This window comes from Ochotona curzoniae, unplaced genomic scaffold, assembly GCF_017591425.1.
Source record: "Ochotona curzoniae isolate NIBS_2020 unplaced genomic scaffold, NIBS_Ocur_1.0 contig_430, whole genome shotgun sequence".
Lineage (NCBI taxonomy): Eukaryota > Metazoa > Chordata > Mammalia > Lagomorpha > Ochotonidae > Ochotona > Ochotona curzoniae.
Window position 1 is genome coordinate 12,587,049 of NW_024466219.1, and position 27,760 is coordinate 12,614,808.

The following is a 27,760-nucleotide window of genomic DNA, read 5'->3' on the forward strand; positions in this document are numbered from 1 at the left end:
GGCTCTTAAAAGGATAATACAGCGTGGCCAGGGGTAGCAGGGCCCTGAATTGCTTGTTCTGCCTGGGAAGGAGGTGACTTAGCAGCACTTGCCAGTCCTGCACCAGGCCCACCCCTCTTCCAACACCCCCCACACTTTTTTTAAAGTCTTATTTGTTTATTTGAGAGAGTTATAGAGAAAACGATGGGAGACAGAGACCATCCATCTGCTGGTTCACTCCCCCAAATGGCCACAATGGCTGGAGCAGAGTCAATCTGAAGCCAGGAGCTTATTCCAGGTCTCCCATGAGGGTGCAGAGCCCCAAGGCCTTGGGCCATCCTCTGCTGCTTTCCCAGGCTGTGGGCAGGGAACTGCATGGAAAGTGGAGCAGCCGGGACACGAACCGGGACCTATATGGGATGTCGGCCCTCACTCCACCACAGCACCACTCAACGGAGATGTTCCTTATGGCAGTCATGACACTGCATTGTAGGCAAGTGATGGAGCGAAAGCCAGACTTTGCCTCCCAGAAGCGTGAGTTATGGGGTTCAATTCTTCTAACCTCCATTCCCACTCTGTACTGTGGAATGGGCACTTGCGCAACGTCAGGGGCTGGGTTAGCCCCTTCTCTGTCTCATGTTGCACATTGCGCATTGCCCTTGCTGGGGGCCACTCTGGCTGGGGAAGGAGAGGGTGTCTCAGGTCCTAGCCCCTTTTCTCCCAGCCTCAGTGTCACCCCTGGAGTGACATGGCTGGGCCCAGCCCCCATGCCAAGCCTCCAACACCTTCTGCTAAGATGTACCAGTTCCCTCCTCCGGCCTGGTTTAGCCCCCCTCTCAGCCCATGGACTGAAAAGTTTCCATAGAGTTTTGCAATTTAGAGACATCCTAATGTTGGAGCCAGCTGGGTGTCACGATGCGCCACAAGGGGTCAGCCAGGATTCTGGGCTGGCTGGAGAGAACAAAGGGAAAGGCAGGGGACACCCCAGACAGGGAGGAGTTTGGGGAGGCCTGCATTTGCTCAGTTTTGATTTTCCCCCACTGGAGATTCCATTGTCCTGAGGCAACTGGCAAGGAGGGAGGGACAGTAGGCACTCAGGGCAAGGGGTGGCAACAGACAGCTGGTGGGGGTTGGGAGGGGAGCGTTCAGCTAACAATGACCAAGACTCATACTTGGGGCTGGGGGGCGCCCGGTGCTCTCTGCCCTTCCCAAGGCTCATGGAGTGGAAAGAGCAGATGGACAGCAGTGTGTACCCTGGGCAGGCAGTGGCCTACTGAGATGTGCCTCAACTTCCCCAGCCACTGTGTGTTCTTACCATGTCCAGCCTAGCAATATATTCATGCCCACATGTCACACCACCAGCAAAACCTCCTGGGGGAAGCTGTCCTCCTCCCCGGGGTGGTCACAGCCATGGCCCCAGGGGCAGGCTGGAGCAGCACCTCCAGCTGTCCTCCCCTAACCCACTGAGGTCCTACTGGGCTTCTCTGACACCGTGGCTCCCCTACCCCAAACTCCAGGTCCACCCACCCATCTGCTGTTGGGGTCTGGCTTAGAATTCTCAGGAACTCCTGCTTGCCTCTTGCCACATCCAAGCCTCAACATTTGTGAAATGGTATTACTGGGAACACAGGTCACCCTGGTGTCCAGCAAGGCAGGTGTGGCAAGTGATGGAGCGTGGAAAGGACTCTGTGAAGCTGGACACAAAGGGTAACTTGCACGTGTCCCCCTGGCTTGCCAGGTAGCTCCCAGTCAGGGAACCCTGCTTAGCTTCCAAGTCACTGCATCCCAACCATAAACCACCCTGACTTCCCCATCTCCAGCAGGGGCAATTCCCATGGCAGGGTGAGGGGCTTCCATTCACCGCAAATCCATGAAGGCTGCTTGTGGGGTTGCCCAGCCTCCAATGGCACAGCTGCCCGATATTGTCCACCGTTGCCTTCCCCAAGCCCACTTGCACCTCCAGCAGCCGAGCTGTGACCGGATGGGCCCCAAATGGCCACAGTGGCCTGCCGCCCGCCAGCACTATCCACTCAGAGGGGGAAGGGGCAGTCTCCAGGAGCCAGTGCAGCTGGCAGGGTCCAGAGCTGTGGGTACGGCTGGGACAAAGCCTCTCTGAACTGCTCTGAACTGCCTCTCAATGGGTGCCTGTGTTCTGGGGATGGGGGCGGGGTGGCTCCCCATCTCTCCCCTGCTCGTTCCCCACTCCACCCCTGCCTCCACCTCCGCCCAGGCAGGCCAGTCCCGGGCTGGATGCTTGGGGCACACGATGGCCCGCCAAGGGGAAGGTCCGGCCATGCCCATCCGGGGCTGGCCCCAGTGTCTGGGATTTGGGATGTGGTACCATGGGCAGGGCTGTCTGGGACCCCGGATCCTAATTGGCTTGCAGGCCGGGGTGGGGGCGGGCTCAGGCCCGAGCCAGGCGGTCCTCCAAACCCCGTCCCACGTCTCCCAGCTGTCGGCCCGCGCGTGGGGAGGGGAGCCGCGTGGGAGTCGCGGGTGGGTGGGCCCTGGGCGGGGCGCGGCGCCTGATCCCGCCCCCGGAGGAGGCGGCCGAGCCGCGGAGCCTGGCCGCGGGCTGGGCCCGCCGCAGCTCCCGGCCGCCGGCTCGCTCCTGCGGCCCCTCGCCCCGCGGCCCGCCCTGGCCGCGCCCAGCCCCCCGCCATGCCGCCCGCGGGGCTCCGCGGGGCTGCGCCGCCGCTCGCCGCGCTCGCTCTCCTGGCGCTGGGCGCTCCGCTGGGTAAGGGAATGGGGCGGGGAGGGGAGGCTCCCCGGAGACCCCGAGTCCGAGTGTGTGTATGGGTGGGTGAGAGGGACGCTTGGGGCTTGGGCCGCGGGAAGCTGACTTCTGGAGCTCGGGGTCAGCCCATGGGAAAGTCGTCTGGGATCCCTTGGAAGGGGAGATCCCCGCAAGGTGGGGATGGGGAGCTGGCGGGCTGGGGGCGCGCCCCGGGGGCGTGGGGCCTAGAGGCCACTGGGCACCCACCCCTACCCGCAGCGCTGGCCGGCGAGGACTGCCTGTGGTACCTGGACCGGAACGGCTCCTGGCATCCGGGCTTTGACTGCGAGTTCTTCACCTTCTGCTGCGGGACCTGCTACCACCGCTACTGCTGCAGGGACCTGACCTTGCTTATCACCGAGCGCCAGCAGAAGCACTGTCTGGCTTTCAGGTGGGCGCCGCCTCTACCCCTCCTCCCTCTGTTCCCCCGTCCCAGGCACCCCAGCCTGGCTGCAGAGCTGGGTGGTCAGAGTTGAGGAGGTCCATCCTGGTGGGCTGGGGCTGGCCCCAGTGTTCCCAGGCCCTGCAGGGGGTCCCCTGCTCTGGAGGAGCTGGCTGGGTTAGGCAGGGCAGGTGTGGAATTAGTCTGATCGCAGTGTGGGCCCTTACCCGGGAGGCTCCTCCCGTGGTCATGCTCCTGAACCATGGTCTCCTCTCCAGAAAGTGGGAGCGGGTGTTGCCCAGATAGGTGGCTTTCAAACTTCTTTCCCAAGGGACCTGCTGATAGAGAGCTAAGGCAGACACAAGGTGTCTGGCTGATAGGAGGAAGTGGGGGATGTAGTGGCTCTGGGTGATTCTGCAGGCGCTGTGCAGGGCTGACGTGTTGTGAGTGGAATCAGTTAAGTTGTGGGTGCAAAAGCAACGGGGGGCGGGGCAGGAAGCACTACAAATCCCGGCATGCCCCACGCCCAGGCAGCCAGGCAGCATAGCACTCTGGGAGATGGAGGTCCCCCAAAATAAGCACAGGCCCTGGGCAGGGCCCCACAATGGCCCCAAGTCCCAGCCTTCTGTGGCCCTCTGCTGGCCAGGAGTTGGAGCCAACTTCAGTGTTGGGGGGTGCAGGGAGGGTTAAGGCCCTGGTCTTTGTCTCCAGCCCCAAGACCATAGCTGGCATCGCCTCGGCTGTGATCCTCTTCGTGGCTGTGGTTGCCACCACCATCTGCTGCTTCCTTTGCTCCTGTTGCTACCTGTATCGCCGCCGCCAGCAGCTCCAGAGCCCATTTGAAGGTACACAGCATCCTGGACCAGCTGGGTCCCCAAGAAAGGCTGGGCTGCGCCCCACCAGTGGGCATCACGGCATCCCAGGGTGGATGCATTTGGCAGCAGCAGCCCTTCTGCAGTAGACAGACAGGCTGGTGAGCTCAGGGGTACTTGGGTGTGCGTGTCCATGGGTGTACACATACAGAGAACATTCAGGGGTACAGGGCAGCTCAGATTGCTGTATACAGCAGGTACATGTATGCACGTGTGTCCTAGCAAGTGAGCGGGATGGAGTCCACAGTATCTAACCGGATATGTGTCTACTCCAGCCCAACCCTAGAGACACCACCTCGGGGAGGGGTATAGGAAGGGAGGCTGGCTGGTGGAAGATGCCCCTCTGGTGTCAGCTCTTCTGTATTACAAAACACCAGCCCTGCAGCCACCACAGCCTTACCATAGGGGGACATTTCCCGGGCCATGCTCTCTGGCTGGACATCGCAGGGTCACACATGCAGCTCTCTGCTCAGCTCTGCCAGGGGCCAGTCCCCCTGGGAGCCCACCTGGGAAAACGGGTGGGCTTCTGGCCTCTGAATGCTCACCCTTGTGTCCCACCCAGGCCAGGAGATTCCCATGACGGGCATCCCCGTGCAGCCCGTGTACCCATACCCCCAGGACCCCAAAGCTGGCCCCGGAGCCCCACAGCCTGGATTCATGTACCCACCGAGTGGGCCCGCTCCCCAGTATCCACTCTATCCGGCTGGGCCCCCCATCTACAACCCTGCAGGTGAGTGAGCTCCTGTAGCCCCCAGCTGTGCCCTGTCCCAGCACCTGCTCACTTCCGGCTTCCCTCTTGCCATCTCAGGTGCCCTCCACCCCTGGCTGAGACCCTGCAGGCCCCTTTTCCCACCGACCTTGCATAGCCTGGGTGAGGGGCTATGTCCTGCCCCCACTGACTTCTCCCTTTCTCCTTGGCTTTCAGCCCCTCCCCCCTATATGCCACCACAGCCCTCCTACCCTGGAGCCTGAGGAGCCAGCCTGTGTCTCTGCTGCCCCTTCCGTGTTGCCAACTTTGGGGGTGCCCCATCGTGTACTGGGGGTGGGCAGACAAAGCCCTGGGGCCTACTGGGGACAGTACAACTGGAGGCAAGTACAACAGGAGCTGAACTGGAACTAGGACAGGAGTGGGGGGATGGGGAGGGCTTGGGATTCCCGGGAACATGACTGAGGGCAAGGGAGGAGGATGCCAACCCGGGCCACAGCCCCTGCTTTCACCATCCCAACCAGGAAGGCTGGGGTCCTTCCTGTTTGCCCGCTCCAGGCTGGGGTGGAGGTGGGGGGAGGGTGCCACCAGAAGCTGTCTGTGGCTGTCCTCTCTGGCTGCCCTCGGGCCTGCGAGATTAAAGCTGTAAGATGTTACTCATGTTGGTCAAGTCATTGGGCCTGTACATACCTCCCAAGTAGCACTGCTTTCAACTGGGCCTAGACTGCTGCCTTGTCCACACCGCAACACGGGGCCAGCACCGCCTGGGCTGGTTCCATCACCACCCTGGATGGTCCCAGCCGGACTAGCCTGACTGAAGACTCCACTGGCTGAGTCCTGCGCCTGAGAGGCCAACAGAGCAGCAGAGCTCATTGCATTACCGGGACTCCCCGCTAGGGGTCAGGCCCCTGTGACAACTGAGCTGAGTTGCACCCTCACTGCCTTCTGTCCCGCCTCCCACCTTCATGTCCTCATTCGCCAAGTGGGAATAACGGCCTGAGAGTGAATTATAATGCCAGGGATACTGTCAGTCCTGGGGTATCTGGGACCAGACACCAATGGAGAACTGGCCCGACTGAGAGACTAACTGATGCCAGGGCTTCTACCAACTGCTCAGACCATCGGGGGACCCTCAGATGCCAGCTCCCCCAGATCCATACCTGGCATCCAGGTGACTCCCAGGAGCCACAGGGAAGGGCGTGACCTCCGCTCGCCTCCTCCCACAAGTCTTGCCTCGCGTCCCAAAGCCAGCTCCCTTCGCCTTGCTCCCTGGGGTTGCCATCCCCCACACTCTCAGGACTTGTGAAAGATCCAGGCAAGGATCACCTTTTTTTTTTTTTTAATGTTACCCATTTTTATTTATTGTTTAAAAATCATACACACATACACACACACTATCCATCTGTTAGTTCACTCCTCAAATGCCCACAACAGCTGGGCTGGACCAGGCCAAAGCCCAGCATCCATGCGGGTGGCAGGGACCCAAGCATCTGGGTTGTCACTTGTTGCAGCAGGAAGTGAGGCCAGGACTTGCACCTGGCCTGCAGGTGGGCTGCAGGTGTCAGAGCAGCGCCTTCCTGCTGTTCCAGTGCCTGCCTGATTTTTTACTTCTAGAGAAGCTGCACCAGCTCTTTTGGCATGCCACCCCAAGCCCACTCTGGCTCCTCCTCCAAGCACCCCTACCACTTGGCTGTCCTGTGTGCGTGTCCCATGGCAGCCCTGGGCTTTGCCCTCCTGCTTGTCAATGCTGTGGTTCTGTATTGACCACACCACCCACAGTGTCGGAGGGGTGTGGTCACAGAGGACTGTCTTGGAGGCAGGCTGTCCGGTCCAGGCTTGGATTAGAGGCAGGTACTCCCATGGGTGAACTCTGTCCCCTTCTCCAGACTCCCAGGTTTCTCTGGCCTGGGAAACTAGCCAGTGTGGTCAGCCTCTGCCACAAGCAGGGGAGGCTTTCTGGGGAATGACACACCAGTACATGTGCTGGGTTGGGTTAGTCACTATGAGCCTGAACTACAACTCCGGGGGTGGGGCATGGTGCTTACAGGCCAGGGGAGAAGACAGGTGCACTCCAGCTGGAGCCGCAGTTGGGACGGTGTGGGGGAGCTCCAGTTCTGTCGATGAAGGGCACAGCACTGGAAGTAAGGGGGGCCCTGGCCAGTAGGGCTGGGGGAGGGGGCAGGCTCCTCACAGAGCCGCAGAAGGCAGGGCTACCTCGTTCCTTCCCCCTGGAAACTGGCCAGGCACCCAACAAGGCCAGATAGGGGTATGGGGAAGAGACAGGGTCCCTCCTGTGGCGGGAGGGACCACCACGCACCGCAAAGGGGTTCTAAGAGGCCTGGATGGCGAGAAGGGGTACCTGCTGGGTGTGGGGACAGGCATAGGGCGCGGCGGGGGGGGGTGGTGGCAAGGCTTCCTGGGGGGTCGCCGGAAAGGGGGAAGTCACAGGGGGCAGAGGGAATCAGAAGGCGTAGGGAAAGCAGCCGAAGACCCGCACCCCTCCTCATTGTGTGCTGGGGTGATGTCACCGCGCGAAGGGGACCCGGCAAGGCGGAGACCGGACTCCGCCCCCGGAGCCGCCGCCCCTCGCTCCCCGGCCAGTGAGCTCCGGCCACTGCGAGGACGGCCGCTGCCTCGGCGGCTCCGGGCCACCCGGGCCACCGCTCACGGCTCCTGGCGCGCCACGGCCAGGCTCCGCGGGACGGAGGGTGCCAGGCTGGCGACTCGGGTCGCGATCACGTCCACCCGGACGCGTCATTTGCTGCCTTTGAACCCGGCATCGCCCTCCACTCCCCACCTCCAGGAACTCAGGCGATGGGCGAGGACGGCGTTTTCCCCGCCGGGTTTTGGGGTGGGAAGCGGAGTCTGTGAGTGCCGGTGCGGGAGGTGGGCAGTAGGGCGGCGGCAGGGGCGGGGTGAAGAACAATTTCCCCGCTCCGCTGGCGTCCTTCTGGGGTGGGGCCGTCCTCTCTCGCCTCCGGGCTCCCTCCGAGCCGCCTCCAGGGAGCGCTGCGCCCCCGCCTCGGGTTCACTTGCGCTTGCTGGAGGGGCGATGACATCATGCCTCCCGGGACACGCGAGTCCCTGGGGTGCCAGCCCGGGAACAAGCGGCCCTGCTTGCACCCTGCTGCTTGGGAGCAGTAAGGAGCAGCAGGGAGTGGCTTTTTCTCGCTAGCTAAATCCTGCTTAGAAGTCGACACAAGGGCTTCCTTCCTCAGGTGCCAGGTCCCCATGGAGCCCTGCGATTGGGGATCTGTGAGACTCCCCCTGGTTACCCAGTCTGGGAAAAGGGCGGCTCTAGAGGCTAAAGGCCTGAGCTCTGCCAACACCTTCTGTGTGACACGGGCCAGCAAGATCCTCCTCTTTCCCTCTTCTCAGCCCGACACAGGTTACTGGGGTGACAGGCAGTGGGTGGAGGCACCCTGAGTTTTCTGACCCCCATCCCAGAATATCCCACCATGAGGATTTATCCAGAACTCCTAGCAAGAGCTCACCGTGCTGCTCACTCCAAGATGGCCAAAGCAAGCTGCAAGGGGCTCGGAGAATGGTGGCAGCTCTGCTGTGCTGCTCTGTACACAAGTTCCTGACATGCCCATGGCTGAACTGGCAGGCCACAGGGAAGCTGCAGCTGGACAGGAAGCAAAGCAGGAGGTGGGGTGGGGTCTGTTGGGGATGATGGGATGAGCAGGCATCCCCATGTCTCTGCCTGCTGCCTGCCTGGCCCCAAGCCTGTGGTTGCAGAGTCGTGGAATGAGCATTTTGGAAACGCCTAATATAGGCAACCCTGGGAGCCCTGGACTTCACTCTGCCTGTGACCCCTGAGGACAGCTCTGGCTGGGGACCCCAGGTAGCAAGAGGGTTTGGGGACAAGCCCTGGTTCCCAGCGCAAGGATAACCAGGCTGGGGCATGGGGGCAGAGGGTGGCCATCTTGCTGCTCTTTCCATGGACGTGGACTTCAATTCATGGTCAGCTTGGAAGGCACAACAGGGAGCTGGGGCTTTTGGATGGCCCCTGGGTGAGCACCAGCTCCAGGGGCCTAGCACAGAGGTGAAGCCCAGCCCATCACAGCTAACATTTTGTATATATTATCAAAATCTCATGGAAAACAGATACACAGCTATTTATACAACAGCAGGTGGGTGTGCGGCAAACTCCGGCTTTGGCATCAAACCTTCAGGTCCCGCTGCCATCCATCCTTCTCTGCCCGCTGCAGCCCACTCCCTGCCAGGCTGGCTGCCCCTCCATGTACTCCAACAGCCAGGGCTAACCCAAGGGAGGGGTTGCAGTCTCCTCGGCCTCTCTCTCTCTCTCGTGGGGGACCCCAGCCCTCTCAGACCTGCCACAGCTGCCTCCCTACCTCCCCCAAGCCACCGACCCAACTGCTTTGCCCAAGGGCTCCTCAGGGATCTGGATCCTGGCCCTGGAGGGCAGTAGAGCTGGGCTGGGGGTGGGAGTGGTCCATGGGGCAGCTTTCTTTGCTCCTGAGCCTCCTGCAGCTGCCAGCTTCACAGGGCCCCTGGGCAGTGCCATCTGCTCCGTGATGAGTCCACAGGACCCTTCTTGTCTGGAACCCTTAGCTCCAGGCACAAAAGCAATTTCTGGAGAGCCTCAGGGACAAGAAAAGGGAAGTGAGAAGAGAGAAGGCGTCCTTCCTGGGGCATGGCCCGGGCCTGAAGCTCCTGCACGGCAACAGCTGGTGAGCCAGGGTGGGCAGGCAGGGTCCGTGGGGGCCTGGATGGCAGCGGCCCGGGCCTACTGAAGCAGCTTGGGCACCTCCACCTGCAGGGCAGAGCAGAGGTAGATTACAGTGGAACACAGCATCATGGCCTTTGTTGGGCCTCACCTCTTGCTCCCTTGGACACACAGCACCCCAGCCACCTTGGAGAATGAGTCTGGTGAACTCTGGAACCATAATAGAGCCAGGCCTGAATGCCAGGTCAGCCCTTTAGGGGTCAGGCCTTCATGCCAGATTGGAGCAAGGCCTGACAAGCCTCAGAGATGATGTGTGTATGGTATGTGTGCATGTATGGCACATGTGTGGTACATGTGTGTGTACCTACATGTATGCACAGCTGTGTGTGCATTGTGTGCATTATGTGGTATGTGTGTATTACATAGATGTGCACATTATATGGTGTGTGTATGTATGTAGACTTGCGTGTGGTGTATGTGTGATATGTGTATGAGTGTGTGGCATGTGCATATGTGCATGGTGTCTGTTTGGATGTAGACTGTGTGCACCTGTGTAGTGTGTGCACCCAGGTATGTGTACCCACCCATACACGTACAGGCATGTGTGTTCATTTGTGCCCAAGAGGCAAGCTTTCCTCCCTTAGGAAGCCTGATGCAGAGGGTGTAGCTGGCCCTGGGAGGGAGCTCAATCAGGCAAAGAGCATTTTGGGGATAGAGTAGGGTTCGGGGACGGGGCGGCTGTGTGCAGGGTCCTGTGTGCAGGACCCTCAGCCCTGGAGGTGTGGGATATGGGAGTGGGGAACACAGGGAAGTCTGCCTGGAGGTGGGAGGGGGGCTGGCTGAGATGGACCCTCTCAGAGACCCTGCCCACCTGGCACCCCCTCCTTTGCTGTGCCTACCTTCTTGAGCTGCTTGAGGTTGCTGGAGCGAATAGCAGCCAGCAGCTGGTCGCGCGAGTTCTTTTCCTGGGCCGGGAGTGCCTTGTCTCCCATCTTCCTCTGCGTTGCTGGTGACAGTGAGTTCCTCAGGTTCTCCATGATCAGGGGTGGAGCCAGGGGCGGGGGAGGGGGTGGAGGGGCAGCCGGAGTCCCTCCTTTCTTGGGTGAGTTCTTGGGGGATGGCTTGGGAGAGGGTTGGGGTGAAGGTTTGGGGGACCCCTTGGCCAGGGCAGCCCCAGCCTTGGGCACCTCCAGCAGCTCCTTCTTGCCCCCTCCACTGGCCTCCTGGGCCTGCCGCTGCTCCTGCAGCCGCTTCTGCCGCTGCTTGTCCATGTTGCGGCTGAGTAGGTTGGTGACAGTCATGCGGGGCCCGGCCAGCTCGAAGTGGTAGCCCAGCTTCAGCAGCGTGGTGTTCTCTTTGAGCAGTTTGGCAATCTCCATCTCTGTCTTCCCCCCGCAGATGTGACGCTGGTTGTGGAAGCGCAGCTCGGTCAGTGTACTGTTCTGCAGCAGGGCCCGGAAGATGGCCAGGATGCCCTTGCCTGTGATGTGGTTGGAGTCCAGGTTGAGGCTGGTGATGGTCTTGTTGGCTTTGAGCATGATGGCGATGGCAAAGGCCACGTGGTCGTCGGCGCGCGTGTTGGCCAGGGCGAACACCTTGACCACGGTGTTGAACTCCAGGGCCTCGGTGAAGCGGACCAGGATCTCGTTGGTGATGCAGTCTGAGTTGTTAACATTCACCTCGGTCATCTCAGGGTCATTGTTTTTCACTTTCTCCAGCGGCTCGTCGAAGATGCTGTGTGCTGCTTCCTCCTCGGCCTTGGCCGGGGCCTCGGCAGGCTTGGCTGGAGCCTCAGCGGGCTTAGGGGGCACCCCGGGTGCCGGTTGCTCAGGTGTCTTACTCTTACTCTCATCCTTGGCTTCCTTTTTGGGGAGGGCCTCTTCCTTCTGGCCTCCGGCCTCCTCCCGTCTGGTCTCTGTCTTCCCGGGCCCCGTCTTGACCTCCTGGCCCTCCTTCTTCACGTCTGTGCCCCCTCTGGCTTTCCCCTCTTTCTCCTCTTCCTTCCTGGGGTCCGGGCTCCTGCCTGAACCTTTGTCCTTGTCCTCCTCCTTCCTGGCCACCTCATTCCCTTTTTGTCGCTTCTTGTCCTTGTCCCTACTCATCCCCATGTTCCTGTCACTTTCCTTTTTCTCTGCTTCCTTCCCTGAGGCCGCCGTCCTTGGCTCCCCTGCCCCCTCCTTCTTGTCCACTGCGGCCTTGACCCGGCCCTTGTCGATGCCCTTGATGACCTTGTCTTCTTTGGGCTTCTCCCCGCTTGGGCTGTCAGTGTCCCCTTTGTCCCTGGAGACGCTTTTCTTCAAAACACCCTTCTTTGGCTCCTTGCCCAGATCCGAGTCCCGCCGGGGGCCCAAGGCCTTAGTGCTGGCACCCCGGCCCCTTTCCTCCCCATTCTTGGCATCTGCGTTGGTCTCTACTTGCTTGCTTTCCTAAGAGTTCAGAAAAGAAAAATAAACATGGAGTGCTGGCAGCCGAGAGGGACGGGGACTGGGACAAGCATGCAGGACTTGGGGTGGTCAGAGCTTTGGCTCACACTGCCCTTGACCCCTGGAAGAGTACACCAGAAGGGTGCCCTGGAGTCCAGCGACAGGCACTGGCCTCAGGGCCGTGAGGGCCTCCCAAAGGGCGCCCCAGGGCCCTGGGCACCCTCTTCTGTAGCAGTGAATTAGCAAGACCGCTCTTCCGGTTCCGGCCAATCCAACTAGAACCCAGGGTTCCCCTGCCCTGGGCTGGGGGACTTGGATTCACTGTGGCTCGTTGGGGGCACGTGCTGTATGACTCTCACCCTCCTCCAGCGCTGCCTCCCACGAGCTGGCTCGGAGGTCGTCAGATACCAGCCAGAGCCTTCTGAGGGGTCTGCTACAGGATTGCTCCTGTGGTTTTTCACCAATGAAAGGTCTTTCTTGCGTCTGTCAGTGTCATCTTGCTGAGGCGTGGATGGAATGAAGGATGGATGTGCCTTACACCCAGTGTGTGCTTCACAGAAATTCACAGTACTGATATTATTTTGTAGTTAAAAAAAAAAAAAGAAGAAGAAGAAGGCTGAGGGCTCCCCCCTCTGTGAGGACTCCTGGCTGCCTGGCTGGAGTCCCCTGGGTCAGCTGACCTGGCAGGCCCCTGACAAACTTGGACTCCAGGACTCTGAGACCAAGGGACTTTGGACCAAGGGAGTCAGCACTGGTAAGTTTTATGTGAGCACAGGCACCCTCTTCCTCTTCCATGAACTTGCTTTATTATTATTATTCACAAGAGAGAGACACACAAGGAGAGCTGTGATTCAGCTTGCTCCCCAGATGTCTGCAATAGCCAGGATCAGGTTGGGCAAAAGCCACAGGCTGGGAACTCGTGCAGGTCTCCCACATGCATAGCAGGGATCCAGCTGCTGGAGCCCTCGCTTGCTGTCTCCCAGGGTGTGGCCTGGCTAGAAGCTGGAATGGGGAGCCGGGGCTGGGACTTGAACTCAGACGCTCTGACTGGGACACGTGGGTATCTTAACCACCAGGCCTATCGCCCGCCTGGCTGGGCCCCATTGGGAAAGAATTTGTCCTTCCTCCCCAGCCGAGGACCACCTGGAGTTTGGCAACAGGTGTACTTGTGTACTGCGCAAGAAGACCACAGAGCAATGGGCCTGTGTGTCTTGCCTGGAGGGCTTTAAGAGGAGGAGATGGTGTGCCTGAGCATCTCCGAGGGGGCCTCGCTCAGGTGCAGGCAGCAGGGAGGGAGCAGGCAAAGCACGCTGGTTCCATAGTGCTCCCTCATACTCTGTTCTTCCCAGGGGGATGCAGCACAAAGTTTATCTCCTGGGAGCCCATGGTACCTGGCACCATGAACACAGGCCTCTGGTGACTGACCTCTGGGTTTGTTTAGCAGCCAGAGTCCTGGGGTCCCTCTGCTAGAGCTACAGCAGGCTCAGGGGCCAAGGCCTGGGAATGTGCCCTGCCTGTCTCCTGTTACCCTCACAGGGCTGTAGGCATGGAGCAGGGGGCACGGAGCCTATTTACCTCAAATTCACACTGGCTCCCAGGGATCTGCATTTGACCTTTTGGATGTCCTTGGGGCAAGCCCTGAGGGAAGGAACAACTGGTCAACTGGTCACCTTGGAGAGGGCTTCTTTCTCCCACCAAGTTCAGATGCACTGCGCTTTCTTTGGAAAAGGGCAGGCGACAGCAGCACTGGCATGTCCTATTCAAGTCCAAGTGTACAGCTCAGGCCCCCAGGGTGGACTCCTGCCAAATATGCACCCAGAGCCCATGGTGCACCAGTCAACTGCCTTCCACTGCGTTCCCACGACATTCACGGCCAACAGACAGGGACATTGTGGGTTCAGAGTGAGACCATCATCTCACCAGCTTCAAGCAACAAGTTCAAGAAAAACTGGGTGTCAGGCCAGAGGCACTCCTGGTCACCTGCCCAGCAGCCCTCCGGTGCCTGAGCGCCCCCTGCTGTCCAAGACCTGCACTGGCCAGCTGCTCCCCTGGCCCAGCCCTGTACAACCTTCCCTCCTCCACTTCATCAAAGGCTCAGTTTTCCCATGTTAAATACTTTCCCCCTCCTCCTTCCCCAACTTATCCTCCCTTGTCCTCATCTGGTACTGCTCACTCTGTCTCCCCATCCCCCTACACAGGGGGTACCCATGGTTAGGATCTGCCAGGCGCCTGTTCCCTAGGGGAAGGTGTGCCAACCCTTTAGAGAGAACCTAATGGAAAACAGGCCGGGTGGGGGGAAGGGCTGATTAATCATCAGTTTCCTCCAAATAGCCTGGAATGAGTGGGGCTGGGGCCTGCCGCGGGCGGGCGCTTGCAGCCCAGGGAGCTGAGACGTTGCCTTAAATGGAGAAGGAGCTGGGAGACCTTGCAGGGCCCAGCAACGAAGCGGGCAGGCCTGCCTCCCCCCAGCCTGTCCACGCCAGCCTCCCTCTGCTGCTGGAGCCAAGCCGCATCCTAGTGGCTCCTGGGGTGTTTTTCCCCTGTGCCCTTGTCTCTAAGGCCAAGTCTTCGAGGGAGAGGGGTTCAGGTCAGACACGATGGAACTTCCAGAGGGAGGGTCTGTGGGCCTCATTTCTCCCCACACCCCACCTCCCACCTTGGAACAAGTCTTAGGGTTAGGGGGAGCTCCCTGGGGTGGCTTGGGGGCCCCTCAGGGAGGCCGGGGAATGGACAGGATGGCCCCTGAAGGCCCCCAGTATCATGGGCCACATGGCTCCTCCTACAGTCCTGCCCTGTTGTTCTCCTGTTTGTCACCTGTCACCTCTGAGAGGGTCAAGTTAAGCACCACGTGTAGGTGTAGGTCCCTGGGGCTCTGACACCCCCTTCCTCAGGGGCCTTATCTGATTAGGCAGAGGAGAGAACACTTTATCACCTCCACTGCCAAAACAGCACAGCAGGGCCATGTGACTAGGCGCAGGTCCCCTGCAGGTGATAGCCAGGGCCCTGGGCCCAGCTAGCTCAAGGGGACCCTGCCTGGGACCACACACCCACCCTCTATAGTCAGCACACCTCCAGGCCACTGCAAGGGAATGGCGGCAGGTGTGTGTGCCTTGGGTAGACATGCACACCTGGGGAGGGGGTGGGGGAAGGAGCAAAACTGGCTGTGAAGGTGATGTCTGCTCCCTGGCCAATTGTGTAGGAAGGGAGAGCAAGGAGGGCAGGGGAGATGGTGATGACTGTCCCCCTCCCCTCCTGGGTGACACCATGGCCAAGTGCCCAGGAGCCCTCACTGTTCCCCATAGCAGGACAGGGGACTTCACTAACACAGCTCCAGGCTTGTGCTGCCTGGTGGGGCCACTGACGGCTAGCTGCCTGGGGTAGGGACAGATGGATGGACATGGCCTGTTTCTCCTTTCTCCAGGGTCAAGACTGTGTGTCCCCAGAAAGCACTAAGAAAACACATCTTTCAGGCCTGGGCCTGCCCCAGGCACAGATCCTGCCACGTGTCTCTCACTCGGCCCCTGCCTGTTTCTGAGCCTTAGCTTCCACCCCACACTGCTTCGTCCCAGACAGAGTCCCTGCAGGAAGCTGGGACTCTGGCCGCCTTGTGACTCCCAGTACTGGGCACTGGGCACCACAGCTATCGGCGCCGTCTGTCTGTACGAGCAAGTGATGGCAAGACAGAGTGGCCCGCTGGCGGGAGGGCCTGCCAAAGGTCCCCTGGGAGAGCAGTTTCCTTTCAGGGCTGGTGTGAAGGGCAGGGCAGGCGGCCGGGTCCAGGGGCTAGAACAGGCTAGGGGAGCCAGCCCTCCAGGCTCCTGCTAGCTCTTGCTGTTGTCCACCAAGGAGACAGTATACACTGTCCAGGAGAGTCTGTTGGCTCTTGGAAGCAGTCGCCTCTCTGGGAGTGGGAGGCATTTCTGCTGGCCCTGCACCGAAGCTTGGGCCAGGAGAAGACTAACAGACACCCATCCCTCCAGGACTGTTAGGAAAACAGAATGGAAACCCCTTGGCTCTGTGGGCAAATCCTCCACTTTGCTGTGTGACTCGGGGTTAGTGGCTCAGCCCATCTGAAGCTGCAGTTGCACATGCGCCTGAACCTGGCTTCCTGCAGCTCTAGTCACAACTCAGAGTCTTGGTGCCAAGAAGGATGTGGGCCAGGAGCCCAGTAATGCGGTAAGGTTCCATGAGCCTAGGCCATCATGAAAGCGTGGGAACCTTTTTAGGGAGCTGGTAGCTGGGAAGGGGCTTCACTGCTCTGGGACGGCTGCCCTGGTCCCGACTTTTAGCCCTGTGGAGACAGGGGCAGGACAGGAGGGTGATTGGGATCATCTGCCAACAACGGCGACCAGCACCTGCAGGGACCTTGTGAGGGGCTGGGATCTGTCTTGTGGAGCCCCTCCTTGCTCATTCACACATGCACACCCACGTTCATCTGGAGGTCTCTGTGATCACCACACAAGGGACACAGCATCATGTGGCTGAGCTCACATCAGCGTGTGTGGCACAGAGTGGCCCCTGCATGTGGCAGGGTGCTGGCCTCGCCCCCAGAGTCCTGCAAGCATGCCTAGGATCACTGCCGCTTCTGTCCACCAGCCAGGCGGCCCCTATCTCAAGCCCTCCCCAGCTCCTCACCTAGGGGACAGGGCCTCAGCCCTGCACCGGCCTCCTCTGCTGGACATCCCAGCCCTGACACTTCAGATCATACTGTCCCAGTCCCCTGTTCTTGGCTGCAAAGTGCTGGCTCTGGGCAGGAGTGCAAACGAGGGAACGAGGATCCCACTCCCACCTTGTCCCCGTGGGCTCAGAGCTCTAGTGACAGACTTTCCGGCATGTTCAAAGGCTTTCCACGAAGACCCACAGGCCCACTTAACTATTTGTAGCTGGAAGAGAAGAAACCCTGTAAGAAACAGGGGCTTGAAACAGAATTCCAAATTTGGGGTGGGGGTTCTCATGTGGTGGGAGGAATTGCAGAACTACCTGCTCTCTGGGCAATGGGCCTCCAACTCCTGGCTGAGGCAGGAAGGAGGGGGAGGGGGGTCCCTGGACATGCTTGCTGGCGACAACAGCCAGGTGCACTGTCCCCAGATAGTCTACACAGAGGCCATCAGAACTAGTGTGGGGTCAGGTTCGAACCTAATGGGTGGCCCCAGGGGGACCCCTTAGTACCAGGGACAGGCAGAGGCATCTGCCAGCCCCTGCCCCCACAGTGAACCTGAGCCCGGCTGGGATACTAGCAACTGATCCATGCTCTGTAAACATGACAGGTGACATGGGACTCTGTAAACATGACAGGTGACATGGGACTCTGTAAACATGACAGGTGACATGACTGATCCATGCTCTGTAAACATGACAGGTGACATGGAAGGTCTGGGCTCTCCCCACTCCCTCAGAGGAACATAGGCTATCTGGACGCAGCTGGCCACACACTCAGGACCTCAGAGGGATCAGCCAGGGTGTACCCCCTCCTGGGAGGGTGTTGTATGTAAGAGGCTGAGGTCCATGCAGTCATGGGGTTGGAGGCTGGGAAAAGCCAGGCCTATTACCCAGTCCCCATCCACCATGACCTCTCTCTGGCTCTCTAGTGCTTGTGTCTGAGCAGGTGAGTCAACTCCCAAGGGAGGTTCTTGGGCACCGGGCCCCACACTGAGGCTTCGGACTCTCAGAGGCTGAATGAGGCCAACTTGGGCCATGCCCTTTTCTCTGTGACTAAACCAGAGAGGAGGCTGGCAGCTGGTGGCCCTGTGGTTGAGCCACATTCCACGTTCCATAGGGGGAGACCCTTGTCCAGCTCCTGGCTCCAACTTGCTGCTGATGTACACCTCGCGAGGCAGCAGCCGCAGCTCTGCCCTTGGCTGCCTGCTGCTGAGACCTGGAGTTCCCAGCTCCTGGTGTCAGCCCTGGTCCAGCCCTGGCTGTGGCAGGGGGTAAACCAACAGGTAGCAACTCTCTCAGTTGGTCAGATAGAATACAATAAAATGAAAAGTAATAAGAAACCAGAAAAATCTCTAAAGTGGAAGCATTTAGATCCTGGGTTCCTAAAAGGCATGGTTCCTGGTCTATTTGCCAGTCCCTCTAAAACAGCAAACCCATTCCACAGGAGAAGCAACCAAGGCCCTAGGCCATATGGCCATTCCAGAATGAAACAAGGATATAGGTCCAGGGTCTTGGGTTCTGAAGTCAACATCTGATCCCTGTGTCTTACAGCAGGTGCCGCAGGCTGAGCTGCTTTCACTTCCCTCCCTGTCCTCCAGCATGGAAGGATTGACACCCCAGAGCCTCAGCATTACAGGCACTACATGTAAGGCTGCTGAGCACCCATCATCAGTCACACAGCAGGGCAAGGGGCAGCCCCAGACTCATCAGGAGAGTGTGCACCCCCCAGTGAGGGGGCTCTGCTGGAGTGCTTGGGGCAGGGACTTCCTGGGTGTCAGGTCTTCCCTTCCCCAAGCTTTAGTCCTTGAGGTCTTATCAAACACCATACCATAGTCACTGTGGCACCCAGAAGGACACTGGGGGATGGTGTGCTGGAGTGGGAGTAGGGCACACATTTGGCTGCCAAAGATCAGCATGAAGATCTTGCTTGGTATGTAGGCAGAGTCATTGTTAAAATTACACCAGCAGTAAGGAGGAGACCAGGGGTCCTCTGATGCACGTGGTTTTGGCTGCTGTGCTGTGCTGTACCCTCTTCCCTGCCCCCCTCACCACAGCGATCCCCTAAGGGATATGCATTACACTCCTGCCACACCACACAAAGTTGGAGTGAGCCATCTGAGTGGGTGCACACACACAGACACACATGCTCTGGGCCAGGCCTTGGGCTCGGCTCTGGGGGTGTAGGTGTGGCTGGGGCAAGAAACTGGGGGTCTCTGCAGAGAGCTGGAGAAGGTAGCTTCACCTGGGCAGCTCTGGAGGTAGCCCAGGGCTGTTGCCAGGTAGGGTTGGGAGGGGGCCGCTATCTTTTGCCCCTTCAGGTGTTGGGGTCTGACCTGACTCTGTATCCCCTGTGTTTGTCACTGCTCCCGTTAGCATCTTAAGTGTGAGGCAGCGAGACTCTTATTTTGAAAGCACCCTGTGTTTAACTCCAGGGTTAATTGTGAAGAGTAAGTAGAGGTGAGGAGACCATGCCTACTTCATAATCAGCTTTGGGAGAGGAGACCCAGAGGACATACAGGGAGCTAGGGCTCACAGCCACGCAGCCAAGCGGAGCCCAGGGCTGAGCTCCGCCTGGAAGGCACCGGGGGTGATGGGGGAAGACGCAGAGGTCCTGCTGGAGCTGATTCCCCAAGGAGGAGCTGGAGTCAGTCAAAGGCTGAAGGGCAGGGTGTGTGGAGGATGGGACTCCCCTCTCAGCCTGCCTCCTGTGCACCTGATGCCTGAGGCTCTGGACTCCACACAGGAACTTCTCCCCGTTCTCACCTGGCCCTGCCCACCCACTTACCAGCCAGGGGCCTAGCCCTGCTCTGGTGAGCTCCCTGCCTTCTCTCCCCATAGCCTTCCACAGGGTCCCTCACCCACAGCTCTCCTTCCCAACTCCCTTGTCTTGGCTCCTGTCCCTCCATCTCCCCCTGGCACCGTGCACAAAGTAGGCTTTCTTACCTCCAGATCCCTGCACAGAGCAGAATGCCTGGCACCCAGGAGATGCCTGACAGCGATAAATAAATGAACAAGTGAACGTTGTCCAACAAGTGAAGCCAAGTATTACTCTGGAATGAAGAAGGTCGAGAAAGTTTACAGAGGGGCTGGGTCTGGCACAGCAGTTGGTTGGGATGCCCATGGCCCACCTCAGAGCATCTGGGTTCAAGTCCTGGTGCTGCTCCCTCCTTCTAGCTTCTTGCTGAGAAGCAGTAGGTGCAGGCCACCTGGGAGCTGAGTCCCTGCCACCCATGTGGGAGATGCAAACGGAATTCCAGGCTCTGGATTCAGCCTGATTCCAGCCCCTGATGCTGTGGGCATTTGAGGGAGTGAACGAGAGATGGAGGATTTTTCTCTGTCTCTGTTCCTCTCTGTCTGCCTTTCACAAACAAACAGCAATGAAACAGAAAAGGAAGGTTGTAGACTGAGGAACCCAGCACAACTAGGTGATCAGCAGGTGACAACCCTGCCACGTCAAGGTTAATGCTGGAGGCAGAAGTGGCCCTGTCCCATGGCCTACACTGTCCCCTCAGTGGAGAGGCCCAGGTCCCAGGGTCCTTTATTTGTCACCTTACACTTCAGTTTTCCTGCTCATTAGATGCCTTAGCCAGTGCCCAGGGCCACTTCATACCAGCACCAATTAGGCAAGAGGGACCTTGGTGAGCCAGGTTGGTACAGAGTTTGCCCCCGAGGCAGGCTGATCCAGGTTATGTGTGCAGGGATGGAGGGTTTCTGGGCTGCTGGGAGAATGGGTGTGTGTGGCTGCACCCCACCTCTGAAAGGACCAGGGCCTAAGGGTGTCACAGCAGCAGAGAAGCCAAGCCCAATACAGGCACCCATTTGTTGGGGGGTGCCCAGGGCTGTATGTGTCCCTGTCCCCTGGGCCTCTGTGGTGGTCCTCGGCACTCCCTCCTGGGTCTGCTCCAGGCCTGCTCTAAGGGCTGGAGGCATCCCTGGATATGATTAGCTTCCTGGAGTCCACAAAGCTTGTAACCTTGAGGATGTCCAGAGCTGGAGGAGGGAGGTGGGAGCTGAGATGCAAGGGGTGAGGGTGGGGGACAAGAGGCCAGCTTCTCAGAGCCTGCTGGTCACTGACTGGCCCTACAGGAATGCGGTAAACAAGGAGAAGTCTGGCCCCACTAGGCCAGAGGTGGGAGGCTGGATGGGGTGGGGGTGGAGAACACACTGGCAGCCATTTGTCCCCAGGGCTGAGCAGCTGGGAGGAGGTCAAGTTTGTTTTACCAAACTGGTAACTTGTTAGCTTCAGGGTCTCCAGGTTTATGGAGAAGGGGAATAAAACACAATGTACATTTTCCAGAAACTTTTTGAAGGCCCTGCATACTTTTTTAAAATTGATTTGAGAGACAGGGGAATGACTAGACAGAGAAAGCTTGTGTTTCTATCCACTGGTTCATTCCCACAGTGCTGGCAAGGGTCAGGAATGAAGCCAGGAGCTGGCAGCTCAGTCTGGGGCTCCAACAGGGCTGGCAGGAACTTGACAACCTGCGCCATTCCCACCGCCTCCCAGGCTCTGCACTGGCAGGAAGTTGGAGCCAGGAGCACAGCTGGATGCCCTAACCGATCGGCCACATGCACCCCTTGCATACAATTTTTTTTTTAAAGATTTATTTATTTGAAAGGCAAAGAGGCAGATACACAGAAGGAGACAAGTTCTCCTGTCTGCTGGTTCTCCCTCAGGGGCTGCAATAGCTAGGGCTGGATCAGCTCAAAGCCAGGAGATTGCAACTCCAGCTGTGTCTCTCCTTACAGGTGGCAGGGACCAAGCACTTGGCCAATGCCTTCCAGGAGTGTTACCAGGGAGCTAGGCTTCAAGTGGAGCAGCTGAGATGGGAACTGGCATCTCAGTATGGGATGCCAGCAGTGGCTTAACTCACTGCACTATGAGGCTGGTCCCACCTTCTCATCTTTTCTTTAATGGTTGTTCTCTGGGTGAGGCAATGCTCACCCAGATCATGGCCAATTCTCCAGTTGCCTAGGAAGCGGGGCTGAAGGCAACAGGGAGCCCCAAGTCCTGCTATGTGGAGGATGCCACCTGCAGGATGAGACATTTGGAAAGTCAGGCTGAGCATATTCTTCCCTGTATCATTGGGTAGGACATCGCTGGGTGGGGACTCACAACTGTCAGTCATCATCTGCCCATGACGCTCATCTTATCAAGGAACATTATGAAAGACACTGCTCTGACCACAGGTCTACATGTGTGTGCTGGGGGGAGGGGCTGCAGTGAGAGCCACGCTCACCTCTGTCCTGTCCTAGCCCTGAGCCTCAGGGACCCCCGGCCCTGGGTGGCTACTGGGCCTGTGGGGAAAGCAGTTCATGCACACCTCAAGCTTAAATAAGCTCCCCTGTCTGTACAGTGGCCTAGTTCTTTTGTTTTGTTGTGAGGCTTCCAGCAGGCGCTGTAGGGAAGGCATGTCAGGCCCAGCTGATGCCTAGGCAGCTCCCGGTGACAGCCCACGTCATTACCGCCCGGCTCCATTGTCCTGCCAGGACCTCCTGGATGCGGGCCCACCCAGCTGCACTGAGACCCCACCACTGGTTCTCAGCAGGAAAGCCTTCGTACTCCCCTCCCCTAGCCTGTGCAGCAAGCTCACCTCCTCCCACTCACACTCCTCCATGATTACCCAGAGATCAGTGCCACCCACATCACTTCTGGCCCTCCGGCTGTTCAGTGCCATCCACAGATTTTAGTCTCATTTTGCTTAGCTGCCTGGGAAGCAGCCGGCATGGGGTTCCTGAGGTTTGCTTCCCACCTCTTGTCTGGCTCCTCCCCTACCTCTTCCTCTGCTCAATGCGAGACATGTGGGGGGCCTCAGGGTCCTACTGGAAGCCTCCTGGTGGCTCCTATGCCCCGTTCTTCCTGTGTAGCGGCTGCAACAGCAGCCACATTTTCTGTGTGGCATCTCTCCCAGCTCTGTCTCTGGGCCCCACATGAGTCTGACTCCTGCTCGCAATGTCCAAAGGCACACTGGATCCTGAGCCTGGTCCCAAGCCCTCACCCCTCTGGTGGCCAACCCGCTCCGTGCACCTCCCTGTAGATGGCCTGTGGCTTCTGTCAAATGCCTGCTGGGAAGGGAAGGGGGCCTTGGGGCGGAGCCTGTTTTATACAAGGCAGTTTCATGCCCTCCTCTTGCCCTTGCAGGCACTATGGGGGTCTCAGAGTTTTGCAGTGGGCCTCAGGATCTGCTCTCTGCAGCTGCGGGTCCTCCAGGACCTCAGCTCCCTCGAGTCACTTTGCCCCCTGAGGATGAGGTGTGGACTCCCTGCCCCTCCTAGTTGCTGGTCCCCTTTCTCTTGACTGCATGTGGCAGCTCCACCAGCCTGCTCTGTGGGAAGCTGGAACCTCTGTCGCTGGTCCCTGCCTCTGGGGTGATTCAGCTCAGCCTCTATATTCATCTGAATTTAACTTTGGGGTATGGGGTAGCCATCTAACATTGTTTTAAACTTTTATTTTTTTCAAGCAGGTAGCTCATGTCTGAGCTACATGGATGGGGGAGGTTTTTTTTTTTTATTAAAAAAGAATATTTTTTTGACAACTTTGTTTAATAGCCAAAACAAAACAAAGATCCAAGACCCCTCATCTTGGGGTGGGGTAGAAGGGATGGTGGGGGCTGGGTAGGGGTGGGCAGGGACCAGTGGGGATGCCTTTCTCTGGCTTAGCCTTGGGCCTGGTTCTGCTCCAGTGAGTATAGATAAATACTGGTACCCAGGAGAAGTGCTGTGGTGGGCAGCATGGTGTATGGGGGTGTATGTTCTCAGGCACTGCTCCCAACTCCATCCAGCAATAGGGAGCCCCACAATTCACTTTCATCTGTCAGGACCATGGCGGGGCTGCAGTGGCACCAGGGGAAGGGTGCTGGTTGGAGAAGCTGGGAAACAGGTGTGCAGCCATCACAGAAGACCCAGCTTCACAAGCTGGGAGTGCATCCTTAGCAGTGAAGGGGGCAAAGGAAACGTCTGGAAAGACCATGAGCAATGTGCACCTGTGGGTTCCAGCTCTGTCAAAGGAGTGGGGACTCCTGTCACTGAGGGTCTTGGAGGGCCAGAAGTGAGGGGAGAAAGAGGAGGGGATCTGACCTCCGGGTGCCTGCCTGTGGTCCTGCTTCCCTGCCCTGATCCCAAAGGCCAACAGGAGCACCAAGAAGAGCAGGTGTGGCAGTGAACAGTGTTGGCTTCTAGACCCTCCCTCCTGCCACCAGGCCCTTTGGTGTTTGATAGGCAGTGAGCCAGTGAACCCGAGGGCCTTGAAGGTGAGGAGGCTGTGGACTTGTGGTCTGGGTAAGGCTTCCCATGGGGTGCCTGGAACCTGGTTTTGGCGGGGCTGGGGCATAGATGAACTATCCCTCCTGCTCGGGGATACTGAGGGATCTGCTGGCAGGTCTCTGCTGCCCCAGGGTCAGCTCCCTTGCCCTCCATGGACCTCCGTGTTTTTGCCAGATGGGTTGGTGAGTCATGCTTGGGAAGCTTGGAGCAAACCCCATTTTTGGAGAAACTGGGAAATCTCCTTGGAGACACAAACAAGTGACTTTAGCACTCAGCTCTCCAAACGGCCTTGGCTGTTCCTTTTCGTTGTCTGCCTTTGATTCCAGAGGAGTTGCAAACCTACAAGCAAGTTTGGGGAACATTGTAAAAGTCTATTTCAACATGGAGTTGTTTGTCCCAAACTACTGGGTCGCACACAGGTCCCTGTGGACCTGGGGGGGTGGGGTGTAGCAGGAGGAACGTGCTGTCCTCTGACTGCCTGAGACATTGTGCAGGTCCCTCCGCCTCCCTGTTCTACACAGAGAAGGCTAAAAGGCCTAATCAGGACATAGTTCCGAGGGCCAGGCTGTGGACATTTTTGAAAAGTCTTTGCTCTTGGCCGCAGCATGATGGCTCAGTGGTTAAATCCTTGCCTTGCATGTACCAGGATCCCATTTGGGTGCTGGAGCTAGCCCTAGCTGCTCCATTTCCCATCCAGCTCCTTGCTTGTGGTGCAGAAGGGCAGAAAGAGGATGGCCCAAGATTTTGGGACCCTGCACTCATGTGGGAGTCCCCGAATAAGCTCCTGGTTCCTGGCTTTGGATTGGTTCAGTTCTGGCAGTTATGGCCATTTGGGGAGTGAGCCAGTGGTTGGAAGATTTTTCTCTGTCTCTCCTTCTCTCTATAAATCTGATCTGATTACAAATAAAAAATAAATAAATCTTTAAAAACATAAAAGTCTTTGCTCTTGAACAAGGGCCCAAATTTTTGCTTTCCACAAGGTCCTAGGCCTGGTTAGAACAGGAGCCCCGGATGTCAGTGGGAGAGCCTGGCCTTCCCGTCTTCCCTTCTCGGGGTGGGACACCCCCAGCCCCCCAGCAAAGGATGTCAGTCCAGAGCCTTGCTGCCCACCACACCTCTGTCCTAATGTGTTATTGTGCTACTGCCCAGGATGCCCATCTTCCCAGCCCAGAGCTCCCGCTTGGCTCCTTGCTGCTTATTTTAACTTTTTTATTCTGGGGAATTTCAGCTGTGTTCTAAACTCCCAGGCAGCACCATGCGTGGCTAGTACTGTGGCCCAGCTCATGTGTCATGCCCACCCCTTGAAGCCCCCCACCTCTGTCATTAGATTATATTAGTGCAAGTCCCAGAGATACCATTGACTCATGTGTGCATGTTTTAGTGTGCGTTTCTGTAAGACAGGCATGCTGAGAGTACAACTGCAGTACCATCATCTTCCTCAGACAGCCACAGTTGACCCACCCTAGCCCCTTGGCCCTGCAGCAGGGCGAGCTCCAGCTCCTTGCTCCCCGGGCTGAGTGGTCGGTAGGACGACTGGAGGGCCAGCACCTGCCCCATCTTTCTATGTGCAGCTCCTGTCCTGGCAGAATGCTCCCCACTTAATGAAGATTTGCTGCTGTGAAATGCAAAGAGTTCAATTTGCCCTTTGGTGTCCCTAACGAGGAGTTTGTGCTTGAAAACTTCCAGCAACTGGACTCAGCCCTTTCTGAGGAAGTCAAGACTTTATCCTTTCAAAAGCACATCTTTTTGTGTTTTTTTTTAAGATTTATTTAATTTTTTAAATTGTAAAGTCAGATATATAGAGAGGAGGAGAGGCAGAGAGGAAGATCTTCTGTTCGTTGATTCGCTCCCCAAGCACAACGGCCAGAGCTGCATCAAACTGAAGCCAGGAGCCAGGACCTCTTTCTGGGTCTCTCACGTGGGTACAGGGTCCCAAGGCTTTGGACCATCCTTGACTGCTTTCCCAAGCCACAAGCAAGGAGATGGATGGGAAGTGGGGCTGCCAATGGATGGGAACCAGCGCCCACATGGGATCCTGGCGCGTTCAAGGTGAGAACTTTATTTGCTAGGCCACTGCTCAGGGCCCAGTTGTTGTTCTTTTTCAGGAAGGTAAGTTTTGTAGCACAGTGGGTAAAGTCACTGCTTGGGACATTCTCATCTCAGAGTGCCGACTCCACTTCTGCTTTCACTTGCTCCAAATGCACAGGGAGGCAGCGCATGAGGGCTCAAGGACCACGTGCGAGATCAGAGGGAGTTCCTGACTCTTGGCTTCCTGCCACTCTGCCTTTCAAATAATAAATAAGCTTAAAAAAGAAGTGAGCGTTATGGCACAACAGTGTGGGCTACCACTGTCTCCTACATCAAGCTATAAGTTCAAGTCCCAATGGCTCCACTTCCAATTCAGCTCCCTAATAACACATCTGCAAAGGCAATGGGAGATGGCTCCTGTGGAAAACCAGGATGGAGTTTTTGGCATCTGCCTGGCACAGCCTAGGTATTTGTGGCCATTTGGGAATAAATCCAGTGGATGAAAGATCTCGTTCTCTCTTGTTCTGATTTTTGAATAAATAAATCTAAAAAAAAAAAAAGACATATACCTGTATAGATTTCAAAACTTTTTTCTCACCACAGTAAACTTATCTTTTCATTTCACTTTTCCATGAATTTTTTGAAGTGCTCTCGTACTTCAGGTTTATTGTGTCCTTTCTTGCAGCTGCTCTTCTAGAAAACTGTACAGGCTAGTCATTTGGCGTGGAAGTTAAGATGTCACGTAGGGCACTTAGCTCCTGCCTCAGCATTCCTGATTTGAGTCCTGGATTCTCTGCTTCTAATCCAGCCTCCTGCTAATGTGCACCTTCGGGAGCAGCAGATGAAAGCTCAAGTATTTGGGTCCCTGACACCCACATGGGAGACCCAAATTGAGTTCTGAGCTCTTGACTTCGGCCTGGCCCAGCCTTGGCTCTGGTAGACATTGAACGTGTGAGCCAGTGGATGAAAAAATGTGTCTGCTTGCCTTTCTTTCTAAAATATTGATTTACTTATTTTGAAAGAGTTATAGAAAAAGAGATAGAATGAGAGAGATCTTCCATCTGCTGGCTCACTCCCCATATGGTCACAGTATCCAGTGCTGGGTCAGGTTAAAGTCAAGAGCCAGAAGCTTCATCTGGGTCTCCCATGTTAGTATCAGGGACCCAAACATTTGGACCCTCTTACATTGCCTTTCCCAGGCCACTATCATGGAACTAGATCACAGGTGGAGCAGCCAGGACACAAACTGGCACCAAATGGGATGCCAGTGTCACAGGCAGTGAGTTACCCTGTTACACAACAGCAGCTCCTATCTCTGTCTTTCTCTGTGGGTTTCTCTCTTTCAAGAAAAAAAATGAAAAGAAATGTTAAAAGTTTATCTTTTACACTGGCACTATCATTCCAGTCTGACCAAAACCTTCTGGATCCTGGTTCTGCTATTTAAGGGTTCAGTGTCCTCTGACACTGGGATTGGCACTATGGCATAACGGGTTAGGACTCCATCGGCAACACTGGCATACGGGGGCCAGTCTGACTCCCAGTTGCTCCACTTCCAATCCAGCTTCCTGCTCATGTGTCTGGGAGGACTGTGGAGGATGGCCCCAAATTCTTGGGTCCCTGCAATGAAGTGGAAGACTTGCAATAAGCTCCTGGCTTCAGCTGGTTGTGGCCATTTGGGGATTCTCTTTCTGCCTCTCCTTCTTTCTATGCTAGTTTGCCTTTCAAATAGATTTTTAAAAATATTAATAATAAACTTAGAAAGGAACATTTTCAGACACTCTGCAAGTCTGCTGGATGTATTTCCTGGGCTTCTGTGCTCCCTACACAGGGCACAGCCCTGATAGAGCCCATGGTGCCCTGTGAGAGTTCTCCTTTACTCTGCACAGAGCACAGCCCTGTCAGAGCCCCTGGTGCCCTGTGAGAATCCTCTAGGGAGTCACCCATCACACCCACATGCTACACCTTGGAGTCCACCTCTC

General features: G+C 57.4%; 2 protein-coding genes across 2 annotated transcripts in view; one reads left to right on the top strand and one right to left on the bottom strand.

The window, feature by feature from the left end:
* Positions 1–2,452: 2,452 nt before the first annotated feature.
* Positions 2,453–5,299, top strand: SHISA4 (shisa family member 4). Its single transcript, XM_040985222.1, has 5 exons — positions 2,453–2,716; positions 2,975–3,146; positions 3,849–3,982; positions 4,572–4,739; positions 4,935–5,299. Exons 1-5 carry the CDS (start codon positions 2,641–2,643, stop codon positions 4,979–4,981), a joined length of 597 nt encoding a protein of 198 aa, XP_040841156.1. The 5' UTR covers positions 2,453–2,640; the 3' UTR covers positions 4,982–5,299.
* A 4,169-nt stretch (positions 5,300–9,468) lies between these two features.
* The window catches only part of LMOD1 (leiomodin 1), a 39,537-nt gene continuing 21,245 nt past the window's right edge, over positions 9,469–27,760 (bottom strand). Inside the window, exons 2-3 of the mRNA XM_040985223.1 lie at positions 10,308–11,834; positions 9,469–9,495 (exon numbers count right to left, since the gene is read on the bottom strand). Of these exons, the coding sequence (XP_040841157.1) occupies positions 9,469–9,495; positions 10,308–11,834 (1,554 nt within the window). The remainder of the gene's footprint in view (positions 9,496–10,307; positions 11,835–27,760) is intronic.

Bases quoted from the DNA above. Each gene is read 5' to 3' on its own strand.
- SHISA4 (XM_040985222.1), top strand. From the start codon at position 2,641: ATGCCGCCCGCGGGGCTCCGCGGGGCTGCGCCGCCGCTCGCCGCGCTC. The intron at 3,983-4,571 runs GTACACAGCATC...TGTCCCACCCAG, and splicing joins GCTCCAGAGCCCATTTGAAG to GCCAGGAGATTCCCATGACG. The intron at 4,740-4,934 runs GTGAGTGAGCTC...CTTGGCTTTCAG, and splicing joins CCCCATCTACAACCCTGCAG to CCCCTCCCCCCTATATGCCA.